A 12411-nucleotide genomic window follows, 5' to 3' on the forward strand; every position below is an offset into this window, starting at 1 on the left:
GCGACTGAGAAGTTTCCTTGGAAGAAGCAGGATCAAATAGAATAGAGAGGCTTCCCAAAGAGCCAGGAAAGATATTCCAGTCTCGGGAGTCAGGGAGGGAATCCCCACTCAAAAGAAAGCCAGGAAGAAAGACTTTGAGCCCGGTAGGTATCTGACAAACAAAGTACTCTCATCCAGCTTCACAGAGCAAACTCAGAACCTTAAGAACCAAAGCCTTGTCTTTGCTGTACTTCAGTGGACATTTACCTGGAGCGCTGACTCAGGAGTTGGGCTCACAAGAGATCCCCGGTCAATTACTCAGGACTGAAGACAAAGGCTCCCAGACGTCCACCTGGGGTCCCGGGGTGAAACGACCAGGGTCCAATGATAAATCTGATCTCGTGCAAGTCATAGCACCGTGGCTATTAGAAAACAAGACCCAGGCAGCAGTTTAAGTGGTAAAAACAGGTTTTATTCAAGAATGATCACAGCAGGGGCCAGGATAGAACTGGGCTCAATTCTGAATACAGTTATGAATCCTCACTTTTCTTAGGTGGGGGTTTATAGCCAAGGAGTGGGGAGGGGAGCTGGTGGATGGAAGATTGCTAAGAGGGTTGGATGATTCTTGCTAAACTGACCCTAACAAGATTCTTGCTAAAGGCAGGCCTGGGTGATCAGGAACCACCTGGGAAATGGTGGAGGGTGACGAACTTGGCCAGATATTGAGGGCAGGAGGGGATTCTTGCTAAAACTGGGCAGTGCTCAGATGGATGCGGAAACCCTAAGGTGTAAGCCTGGTTGGGAAAGGTCTCAGAGGATCCTAACTAAAGTTTGGTCAAGGACAGAGTCTTTGTCAATGGCAGCTCCAGACCAGTGGAAGCCAAGTACAATCCTTCCTCAAGGCTTAGCCTAAAAGATCTCACTAACTTGGAAGGAGTCCTGAAGAAGCAAAGAGCCACCCAGATTACAGAAGCAAGGGCCCCTTCCTCAAAACATGTGACCCGCCCCTCTTCTCCACCTCCAAGGACCTTGAACAGGCCATCCCAGCCCCACACCTTATCCCCTTGGGGGCCCCTTCGGGACTACCAAGGACACACTTGGGGCTTCATCCTCCGTGCTCCCCATGACACTGCTTGGCACCATATGTCAAGGTTATCACATGTCTTCCTCCCCCTACCAGCCTAAGGGATTCCTGCAGGTAGAGTCTGTATCTGATTAAAGGTATCCCCACCAACCCCCCTGCACCATGCCTGGTCCATAGAAGACCATCAGTATAGGTCCATTGAATGAATGAACCAATGGATGATCTTGTCCCAGAGTTTTCAAGCTTTTTAAAAAAATTACTGAAGAATGTCTTTTCTTCTTACAGTAGCTCAGGTGAAAGCTCAGTAAATAATACAGGAAAAGCAGAGCTGTTTAATTGAAGATTGAGGTGGGGAGGGGGAGCAGAGTCCCAGGGATCATCCCAGATGTGTCCAGGAAAGCACATGGCTTTGGGGAGCACCTGAAACAGCTATTCTGGTCCCTCTACACATGGGGAAACTGACGCCCACAACAGAGAAGGGACATAAGTCAGGGAACGTGCTAAGACCAGGACCTGGTGTCCTGCTGGATTCTCGGTCACTGGTCCCACTGTCTCCAGCTGCACCCACGTCATCATTAAGAAGGTGCAAGGAGATGGGGCGCCTGGGTGGCTCAGTCGGTTGAGCGTCCGACTTCGGCTCAGGTCATGATCTCGCGGTTCGTGAGTTTGAGCCCCACGTCGGGCTCTGGGCTGACCACTCAGAGCCTGGAGCCTCTTTCGGATTCTGTGTTTCCCTCTCTCTCTGCCCCTCCCCTGCTCATGCTCTGTCTCTCTCTGTCTTAAAAATAAATAAAAACATTTAAAAAAAAATTTTTTTAAAGAATATGCAAGGAAGGATAGTTACAAGTCAGATGCTGAGGATTCAGACACAGCCCCATCACTTACAACCTGTGTCACTCTGGGCAAGTTCCTGTTCCTCTCTGGGCCTCGGATGTTCAACAGAAAAGGATGGGGTGGAGATTGATGCCTGACAAGCACCCACCCAGCCTAACAGTTATCATTGTCCATCCGCTGGCCCACACCACTTTCCTGATGCTTGTCTCTCTGCTGTAGCAGGGCCACTTTGCCCAGGCGGGGGCAGGAAGGGATTCTGCTTCCCCCTGAGCTGGAGACCCTGGAGGGAGTCTCTGTGCCCTCCCCTGACGCCCGGCCAAGGAGGACCAACAAGAGGGAGCTGAGGCAGGAGGCCTTTATGAGATTGACGATGGGGCGCCAAGTCCTGTGGAGGACATCTGAGGTCGCAGCATCTTGGACAGGCTGGGGCAAGGTGAGGGGGGCAGGGGGAGGCGAGACTCCTCGGCCGCAGAATCTCATCCCAACACACTGGCCCAGACTCTCTGGAGTGGAGGTGTGTGCAAGGTAGAGGGGCGCAGGCAGAAACCTGGGCTCCCACAGGTGAGGGGCCGGGGCCTCTGCAGACCCCATCTTCTAGTGGACTGTGGCTGCCCCATCCTGGCTCCACCCTGGCTTAGGGGGGCTTCAGCTCAGAGATAAGGGACCAGCCCAAGATGGCCGGGAGAGGTTAGTTAGTTAGCCAGGGTAGAAGAAAATGTCAGCGGGAGCCTGGGTGGCTCAGTCGGTTAAACGGCCAACTTCGGCTCAGGTCATGATCTCACGACTCATGAGTTCGAGCCCCTCATCGGGCTCTGGGCTGACAGCTCGGAGCATGGAGCCTCCTTCGGATTCTGTGTCTTCCTCTCTCTCTGCCCCTCCCCTGCTCACACTCTGTCTCTCTGTCTCTGTCTCTCTCTCAAAAATAAATAAAGCATTAAAAAAAAAGAAAGAAGATATGAGTGATGAGACACACTGGGGACCACAGCCACCACACCAGGGCCAGAGGAGGTGAACGGTTGGAAGGGCTTTCTCTCACGCATAGTGACAGCTGACTCCAACCACCAAATTCATCCTCAGTCCCCAGGGCTAGCGTTCTAGAAGCTGCAGCAAGGCGAGGCTTCTTCCCAGTCCTGCTATTCTGGGGGGAGATGTTCTCTCCCCACCCCCACTCCTCTGCTGCCTCCGCGTTTCATGACTGGCCCTAGTGACAGTGGATCTACAGGCCCCTCGCAGGGCAGGCCAAGCTTCCTGATGGCTGATGGTGTCTGGGCGGGTCTCAGCGCTGTGTCAGTGTGTCCTCGGGGTGAGGCAGGGCACGCTGGCTACTTGGAGGCCGCTGACCTTGAGGTCGAGAGGCGAGGCAATGCAGGAAAGGGGCAGGTGCACCTGGAGAGAGAGCAGTGCTGGCACAGAGTCAGGAAGCTGGCCCCGCGGGGGCTGACTCTCTTCCATCTCTGCCCACAACCCTCAACAGGAACCTGGGCCCAAGGGGGCCCCTGCACCCCAAGGCTCCTTCACCCCACTTCTCCTGCCGAGACCCCTCTGGTCTGGGCGTCTCGCCTTGTCCCGCTTCTCTCCCACCATCTCCCCTCCCTTCTGTCTCATGCAGTTCCCTCCCACTGCCTTCTGGAATCTTCTCCAAGCCTCCTGCCTGGACCTAGACCCTCCTGCCTTTGTTTCCCCTTCAGGGAGGTGGGTCCCAGCCCTCGGCCTCCTCCCCACTGACAGGGCTTCTGAGACCAGAGTGCAGCCTTGCGTCTCCCTGGCAGGGAGAGAGGGGTCTGGGGTCCTCCCACCCACCGGCCGGCTGCTGCAGGAGGAGAGGCATGGGGGTGGGGTCCGATGCACCTCAGAGCAGTGCCGTATGGCTGGGCCGGGTTAGCAGGGAGGTGGGGGGAGAGATGTGAGGGTGCTGGAGACATATTTGTGGCCCTGTCTTGGTCCCCATGCACCTGAGGGAGTGCCACTGGGCATGGGGGTTCTGTCAGCGCCCCCGAGCCTGATCTGAGGCCAGACCTTGTGGCTGAGACACTAGCCCTGTGGCCCTCCTGTGATGTCTGGGCCTGGACTCATGGGCCACCCTGCCCTTAAGGGGGCTCTAGAGAGCCACTAGGCCCTAAAAGCAAGGAGCGCCCGGGGTTGTCCCCTAGGGGCAGCCAAGAGGCCCCCAGAACCTCGGGACCAGCACTCTGTCTGGGAACCTGTCTGAGGACACACCAACTCTGGGGCTATACTGGCAGCTCAGGATTTTGGTCTCTAACCTTGACAGTCAAGCCGAGGAAGTCAGGCTGGGGCCCGTAGCAGAGACCACTCAGAGGAGCCACCTCTTTTCCTCAGGCCTTGCCCTCCACACTCAAGAGAGACCCCAACAGGCTACATGTTTCCTGCCAAGTCTGGGATCAGCGGTAGGACATGGCCACGCCCAGTGCTGGGCTGGAGGGGCCTGGGAGCCACAGTCAGGACCCAGGCCTCCCTGAGTCCTCTGGGGCCGGTCCCCTGGAGAGTTCCAGGGAGGAAGCAGCCAAAAAGCCCTGGGCTCTCAGTCTTCCCCCATCTCCACCTGGTGTGCCTGTCTGGTCCCCAGAACCAGAACCTCCATCCCTCTTGCCCGTCAGCCCCGGGGGGCACTAGGGAGGTGCAGGGGGAGTGGGGGAGATGTGCCTGTAGGCCACCTCCTCCAGGGGCGGCTCGTAGATGCTGCAGTTGGGCGTGGGGCCCTGACAGTAGATGTTGAGGTAGTTGCGATGCTTCTCATTGTATGTCTGGTTCCGGAGGCACAGAACCACGTTCTTGTCACACTCACAGGTCTGCTTGTCACACTCGGTCTCGTTGAGCTCACCTACGCAAGGGAGAGGTTCTGGTGGGTCTCAGAATATGGTCCCCTGGTGGGCAGCACTAATGTCCCTGGCAGTTCGCCCCAGGCCTGCGGGCTCAGAAGCTCTGGGCCGGGCCCTGCAGTTGGCATGATCCGCCATCCGGGTGGCTCTGGAGCATGTTTCCATCAGAAGACCCCGGAAGTCCAACCTGTCATCTTAGAGTCGGGGAAACGGAGGCCCCGGGGACGGGTTTACCTAGGTCACACAGCAAACCCAAGGTGGACCCGAGATAGACACTCAGGTGTCGGGGACTCCCCACCCTAGGCCTCCCCCTTCCATCACAGAATCGCGAGACACCCACCCTGGAGGGAGCTTGTGGTGAGGAGCCACCGAGGAAGGACTCCTAAGAGCTTAGCTCAGGGCCTTTCCCACGAGCGAGTGCTGAAGTCTCCCGAAATCGTCTACCCTGATAGCTGTCAACCTTAGGGGGCACATTAGGAGCCACTGAGTGGCTTGCTGAGACAAAGACGGCTGGGCCCCTGGACCACAGCTTCAGATTCAGTAGGTGTGGGTACGGCCTGCTAATCTGCATTGCTAGTAAGTTCCTAGGGGATGCCGATACTGCAGATTCGGGGAACACCCTCTGAGAACCGCTCACTAGCTCGGTGGTCGGCAGACTTTTCAAACTTCCTATCAGCAGAATACTTTCTCTCAAATGAAACTCTTTGCAGAAGGCCAACATATCAAGCGGCCAAAAGAGAAGCCACTTAAGCTGTGAAATGGGTTAATGGGACCAGCTGGACCACTCAGGAACACCCCCCACCCATCACCTGACTCTAGGAACCCCCAGAACCCAATGTGAAACCCCCCACTTGGGTTCGCCCACCGCCCTTTGAGGATCCTCGAAATGCATTAATGAGGGGACACTCCCTCTCCCAAGCCAGCCCCTCCACCCCACGTTTGAACAGCAGAATATGAGGACCACGGTGCCCTGGGTTCCCAGGGGACCCCAGATGCACCCAGTTCACCACCAGGACTCTTCCCCAGAGAACAGAAGACTTGGGATTTTTTTTTTTCTTTTTTTGCAAAGCTGGGCTTGCTTGCTTTTAGTGAGGGGTAGTGAGCAGAACCTGGTGAAGACAAGGAAACAAAGGGAGCCAGGGGCTGCCCGTGGGACTGGGCCAGGGGACACCCGCCACCTAAGAGGAGGCACATGGGGACACCTGGGCCTTTAATGTGGATCCGCACCTCTCAGTTGAGGAATGGCCCAGAGCGTCCATGGTAACCCCACCGGGCCTGGTTCCCATAGCTTGAATTCCTAGAAACACTGAGGGTCTTGGGATGAGGCCACCTTCTGGTAGGGTCCCAAGGACAGAACTAGAAGGAAATGTCTGCTCTGATCCAAACCCTTCCATATATCCACGGGGAGACTGAAGCCAGGTAGGGAAGCACCCTATATAGGGTTATACCGCAGGAGATGCTGGCAGAATCCAGGTTTAAACCCAGACCCATGTGTCACCAAGTCTTCCCATCACCTGATGATCTGGTTAAAAACGGATTCCTTGGCCCTCACCCAGGCCCACTGAATCGGAACCACTCCCTAAGCTCTCCGAAGCTTAAGAATCAACAACTAGGGCAGCAGCCTGCTGATTCGGGCTTGGGGGGATCAGAGCACACCAGAAAGACGTGCGAGGGCCACGGCTAGGGTTCTCAGAGTTAACAAACAAACAAAAACAAGAGGCCTGGCTACTTTGAGTTTCAAACAGTAAATATTTTAGTATAAGTATGTCCCAGTACTACATGGGATATACTTATGCTAATTCTTATTTTCATGCCAATAGTCATTGTTTTTATGCTGGCATTTAATTTTTAGTATGAGTATGTCCCGTGCAATATTTAGGATATACTTATGTGAAAACATGTTTCGTTTACCTGAAATTCAAACGTAAGTGGGCATCCTGTATTTCACCTGGCAACCCCGTGCACGGGCCCCCCGAGCAGCCTGGGGGCACTGGCAGTCTAAGCCCTTCTCCTGGGTGGGGGAGGGAGGAACGGCAGGGGAGGGACTCACTGCAGGTGATGGAAGTATTGTTCTCGATGGTGTATTCATAGTGGTCCACGTAGGGGTGGCAGCCCAGGTCGAAGAGCTTCTGGTAGCAGCAGTCATGGGCGTGGCAGCACCTAGGGGCAGGTAGAGGACAGCAGGCCCACATAGCCAAGCTTGGCCCATCTCCCACCGGCAGAGACCCCAGTCATCTGTTTCGGTTCCTCGTGGATCAGACCTTCAGACTGAGGCCCAGAGAGGGGCAGTTACTTGTCTGAGGTCACATAGCCAGGCAGAGCCCAGCTTTCCCCCTTGGAGCCCTGGCTGCAGGAGGCAGGAGGTGGGAGGCGTCAGGCTGTCCGATGATGTGGTCAGGATGGGAAGGAGGGTTAGGACTAAGTTGGTGTCAAAGGAGCCTGAGCCTATGAGGAGGCCATGCCCGGCTGGGCACGATGGCCAGGGAGAGACAAAAGTCTGGAGGGTTGAGTGGGCATTGGGGGCGGGAGACAGGAAGCAAGTGTAGTGTGGCCATCCCCATCCCCTCTGGTGGAGGAAGGCAATTAGTCAACATGCATTTATTAAGCACCCCCCCCCCCCCGTGATGCCAGACTTAGCGCTGGCTGCTTGTGGGGAGATAGGAGCAGAAAGTTAAGCCATGGCTTCAGTCTTCAGTCTGATGGAAGAAACACAGCCCTCCATCAAGGCCTCTAGGGTGATGGGAGTGAGAAGGGTCACAGCCCTTGCTTGTGTTGAGCATGAGCTGTGCGTCTGTTGCTCTCACGTGTGTGGGGGCAGGTCAAAGTTTCCTTCCTGGCGAGACTGGGAGTTCAAACGCCTCCAAGCCCAAGACTTGGAGATGCACAGTAGAAACCACCCAAGACAGTAGAGGAGGACATGGGTCAAGGTCAGGCTCTTGGTCACAAACTCATTGAACCAGCCTCATCCTTTGGGGGAAAGGACCTTCTCCCATGTCTCAGAAATGGAGACCAGTCTGACCCTCACTGCCCCCCTCCCAGGCCTGACAGTGGCCCAGGCACTCCGGAACCTACCAGTCCACCTCATCCATGGGCAGCCCGTGCCCTCCTAGTCCACAGTAGCAGCCGTAGCCCACGAAGGACAAGATGGCACTCCTCCCCGTGATGGTTTCCACCATGGACTTCAGGTTAAGCAGGCTGCTGCGGGCTGCGGGCAGGACTGCAAGAGAACCAAGGGGGTGCTGTGAGCTCCCTGCCTGGTGGGGGGCCCCCTCCTGTCTGACTGTCGTCCCCACACCCCAAGGCCAGGGAAAGGAGGAGAGAGGGTGGGCAGAGAGGGAGGAAGGAAGCAATGTATAAAAAGCCATGATGTCCGAGGGCCCTTAGAAGGAAATAGCTATCACTCTTTACTGAGGGCTTCTCTGTGCCAGGTGCTGTCCTGAGCCCCTTCCAGGCATTAACTCATGGAGTGCTGTTGTTGCCCTCACTTTACAGATGAGAAGACTGAGGCCCAGAGCTTACCCAAGTAACTTCCCCAAGAACATCATCAAAAAAGTGGTAGGGGTGGAATTTGCACCCAGGCAGTGAGGTCCCAAGTGACCTGTCCACCATAAGGGGCTTCACAAATGCCACGTGCTCTTGTGAACACAGGGGTTTGATTCTGGGTCCTGGGCTTGGTCTGGCTCCTCTGCCCCCAGTAGGAACTCAGCGTCCCCAGCACGGTCCTGGGGCTCGGGCATCTCACGATGAATCCAGAGACAATGTGGTGGTCCAGTCATTCGGCAAAGACAGACAGACAGACACACACACACACACACACACCCTTTCCCTTTGGCCGTGTCTCACCGGAAGCAATAGGTCAATGACCCCCTTCCCACGCCAGCAAAATCAGCAGCCTCCCCACACCTGCCAGGTGGGTCTGCCCCAACGACATACCCTCCTCTCCCCTCCTCCCTGCCTCTTCACCCCAGCCTGTGTTGACTCTACATCTGCTCCTGGCTCCCTGCTGAGTCACTCCGGAGCCTGGGGCTCCAGTCCGTATTGGGTGAGGCCAACCCGCACACGGGACAGCCGCTCTAGCCCCACTTAATGGGCCTTGGGAATCCCGCTCCACCTGAGCCTTCCCGTTTATTGGCTTTGTGACTTTCATCATTACAGAAAATAAGGGGCAAATGAGAGAGGCAACAGGGAAGGAGCTGGGACAAATGACAGGCGACTCTAAGAGGATGGTGGAGAGAGAGGCACATGTCTCAGGTGGGGTCTGAGGCAGGGAGAGGGAGGATCCTGTGTCCAGTGGACCCAAGCCCATCCCTGAGCTGCACAAGGGACGTGAGGGTCGTCGGTGGGAGTAGGACAAAGGGGACCTTAGGTGTGTCCCCCGGCCCTTCCCCCCACGCTGTGCTGGGTCCTGCGACCAGAGGGAAATGTCAAGCAGCTTGGGAGTCAGATCTGGAATCAGACCTGGGGAGTCAAATGCAGACAGCCCTGGGTCCACAAACAGGTCTCTCCACGAGGCCTGTGGTGACCACGCGGGCAGGTTGCACAAGCTCCTTGACCTCAACTGTCAAACCAGGGACGGGGACGGGGATGGGGACGATGCCGCTCTCCTGCTGGGCACTGCGAGCAGAGGCTGTGAGGAGGGAGCACCCTCTGTGAACTCTGGCCTCCCGCAGCCCAGCTGTGCAGGTGTTTCCCCCGAGGGACAGCTTCCTCTGCCAGGGCCCTCTGACCAGCAGCTGCACGCAGGGTGGGATGTTACCACGCGAGCCCTCCACACTCACACACGGGGACACACACTCGCCCACAGAGGCCTCGCATGCCCGCACCACACACCCGCCAGTGGAACCACACTCACGCGTGCGGCGCCCACAGGGAACCCAGGGAGCCGAGGCCACGTCCACACTCGCACTCCAAGCAGAAGAAAGCGAGTCGGGCAGACGCCTTAGCGGCCAGCAGTTCGGGCGGAACTCAGAGGCTTGCTGTCTCAACACTCGCTTCGGCCGTCAGGTCAGCCAACCATTGTCACTTCTGGCCACGTTTAACCCTTATTTTGTGCCCAGCGGTTCTTTCTTTGCCCCAGAGCAGGCTGCACTCCGGCGATATGCAACGGGCCGGATGAAGAGTCAGTGACACCTCTAGCCCAGCTTCCACCTCCCGGAGGCACCTGCCACCAGAACACCTGGATGTGTGATGGGGTCACATCTGTGTCAGGAGCCTCAGCTGTCCCCGACCGGTGTTCCCCGGGAGCACCAGCCCTGGGAAAGGAGCCCCCAGACCTTCCTTGCCGACTTCTCACACACTCACACCGACGGCCCTGGTACATACACACACACACACACACACACGCACGTGCACCTGCAGTTAATACACACTTACACATTTTTTGACGTGTGGAGGACACACAGACGCCACTGTGCTGAGACACAACCCCCCCCACACACACACACAGATACATGTGTATATCCACACCCAACCCATTAGCTCCTGTCTCAGGTACACATGTACACAAATACTCTTATCTACACAAACACCCAGGTTTTCCCGGGGGCGGCCAGACGCCCAGCAAACACTACCATTTTACGATGCTTGCTCAGCCCGGGGCCCTGCCGCCTGGGAGGCTCGTAAATGCCCACGGCCCTTGGTGTGTTTATAGTCGGCAAACAGCCCCAGGTCAGTGAGGGCCTGACAGGGGCCCGAGCTGGGAAGCAGGGGCCCAGAGAGAGCCAGTCAGTGGATGGAGAACCTAGGTGCCCAAGGTCACAGGAGCAAGTGGGGGAGGCGGGGAGAGAGAGGAGTCTCCCCAGAGCCTTTACTCACCGCTGCCGGCCAGGACGACCATGGTGAAGAATTTCTTCATACCCAAGCTGGACCTGAGAGAGGAGAACATCCAAGCCCCGAGCCCGTCCCTTCCAGGCTCCCGCAGCTCCCTTCTGAGGCCCCTACAATGTCATCCCCCCGGGCCCCCGCTCGTGCTGCCGCAGCTCTCGGATGAGCTCCTCCCGCCTGCCCCCCACCCCCTGAATGGACCGTCCCCCGGATGGCAGAGCCAGGAGGCACCGGGAGCCTCCTTCCTCTTTTTACCCCGAGCAGGCTTCTGAGACAGGAAGCTCACCGCCTCATGGGGTCAGGCTACTGTCACAGATCAGAACGAACCCCCCCTTCCATAGGCACTCCAGGAAGTCACGTGACCCAACCTGGTGGCTGGGTCTTGCACTTGGAGCCAAGAGACCTGGGTCCCCAGGTACTAGTCCCGGCTCTTCTGCCAAAATGCTGTGTGACCTCAGGTAGATCCCATAGCCTCTCTGGGCCTCAAGTGCCTCATGAGGATTGACTGGCTGATCTCTAAAGTCTTCTGGTGCTGAAAATGTACTGACATATCTCAGCCTTCACTCAGAGACTTAGAGCTCTTTTTTCTGGAGACACGGATTCTAGGAGCCAGTTCCCCCAGCCCATCCCTGCTCCTCTCTGGGGAGGATTCTATCCCAGGGTAGCAGGCACATACCTCGAGGTTCTCCAAGGAAAAGAGGCCCTGAGACTTGGGCCCCTCCACCCGGAGGGGTGCCTAACCAGCACCTTCTTCCTCAACACTTTGGGGTTGGCCTGTGCCCCATCTGCCATGTTCTGTGTTCTGGGGGTCCAGCAACATAGGGCTCGTAAGGTCCGTGATCGCTCTGAAGGCTCCGGGGAGCAGGCCCCAGTGTCACACTGCCACACGCACACGGGCAGGGTAGCGCGGAAGCAATGCCCCTGGGCGGGAGGCAGGTGACACACGCCCAGGAAAAAGGAGGCTCCACCCCCTCCCTCCCACAGCCCCCGCCCTGCCCACAGCCGCCCAGCCCCGTCCAGGCCCCGCCCTCGGGCGCGCCTGCAGGTGGGGGTTTCCACACCTGACCAAGAGCTGGCCCTTCCCTGTACATCTGAAAGGAAGTTCGACCAAAGGTCTCTCTCTGTTCCCACCCAAAAGGGTGTGAAACAAAACATTATTCAGTCACATTTGTAACTGAACAGCGCTGTGGGCTTGACTCAAGGGGGCATCAGAGAGGCGTGGGACCTCTACAGTGGAGTTATGCAGTGGGGGACAGAGGCTGTGCTCAACGCCAGACACAACAAAGGAAAGGGGAGTTTGTAGCCAAGGAGCAGGATGGGGGTCCGCAGATGGAAAGTTACTATGTGGGGGCTGTGGCAAGAGGATTCTGGCTAAAGCCACCTAGCAGGACTCTGGCAGAAGGCAGGCCAGACATCACGGGGGAGGGGGGTGGCAGGGGCAGAGGAACCCCATCAGACATCAGGGGCGATCAGACATGGAGGGTGACGGTTCCTGGCTGAGCTGGCTCAGCGAGGTTCTTGCAGAGAACAGGACAGCGCGGAGATAGACGAGGAGTCCGAAAGCCCACGCCTCTTTGAAAAAGAGCTCAAGGGAAGCCCAAGCAGGGTTTGGTCAAAGAGAAAGTCTTTGTCGGGAGCCCTCTGTGTGGATATGCCCAGGGCCTCCCAGAGCTGGAAGGACCATCGTCCAGAGTCTGCAGAGAACTCTCTACCCACATCTGCAAGCACGTCGGTGTCCACACCTGCCTAAGACTGGAGGAGGCGCCCAGCTCACATCTGAAAGGGCGAGCTCATCTGACCCGGGAGCAGGACGTCTCTGCCACAGCGCCACTGTGGCGTGCGGCCCGGCGGCAC

At 57.2% G+C, this 12411-nt stretch overlaps 1 protein-coding gene across 1 annotated transcript; it reads right to left on the reverse strand.

Annotated features, from left to right (window-relative positions):
* Positions 1-429: 429 nt before the first annotated feature.
* Positions 430-11473, reverse strand: PLA2G2F (phospholipase A2 group IIF). Its single transcript, XM_047873452.1, has 5 exons — positions 11234-11473; positions 10549-10601; positions 7807-7951; positions 6785-6894; positions 430-4736 (listed from the first exon to the last, which is right to left on the reverse strand). The coding sequence occupies exons 1-5, from the start codon at positions 11347-11349 to the stop codon at positions 4525-4527; spliced, it is 636 nt and encodes a 211-aa protein (XP_047729408.1). The 5' UTR covers positions 11350-11473; the 3' UTR covers positions 430-4524.
* Between the last annotated feature and the right edge of the window lie 938 nt (positions 11474-12411).

The sequence above is a fragment of the Prionailurus viverrinus genome, chromosome C1, assembly GCF_022837055.1.
Source record: "Prionailurus viverrinus isolate Anna chromosome C1, UM_Priviv_1.0, whole genome shotgun sequence".
Classification (NCBI taxonomy): Eukaryota; Metazoa; Chordata; class Mammalia; order Carnivora; family Felidae; genus Prionailurus; species Prionailurus viverrinus.

Coding starts and splice junctions, on each gene's coding strand:
- PLA2G2F (XM_047873452.1), bottom strand. CDS start 11,349: ATGGCAGATGGGGCACAGGCCAACCCCAAAGTGTTGAGGAAGAAGGTG. Junction 10,602..11,233: donor TTTCCTTGGAGAACCTCGAG/GTATGTGCCTGC, acceptor CTCCTCTCTCAG/GTCCAGCTTGGGTATGAAGA. Junction 4,737..6,784: donor CAATACTTCCATCACCTGCA/GTGAGTCCCTCC, acceptor TCCCTTGCGTAG/GTGAGCTCAACGAGACCGAG.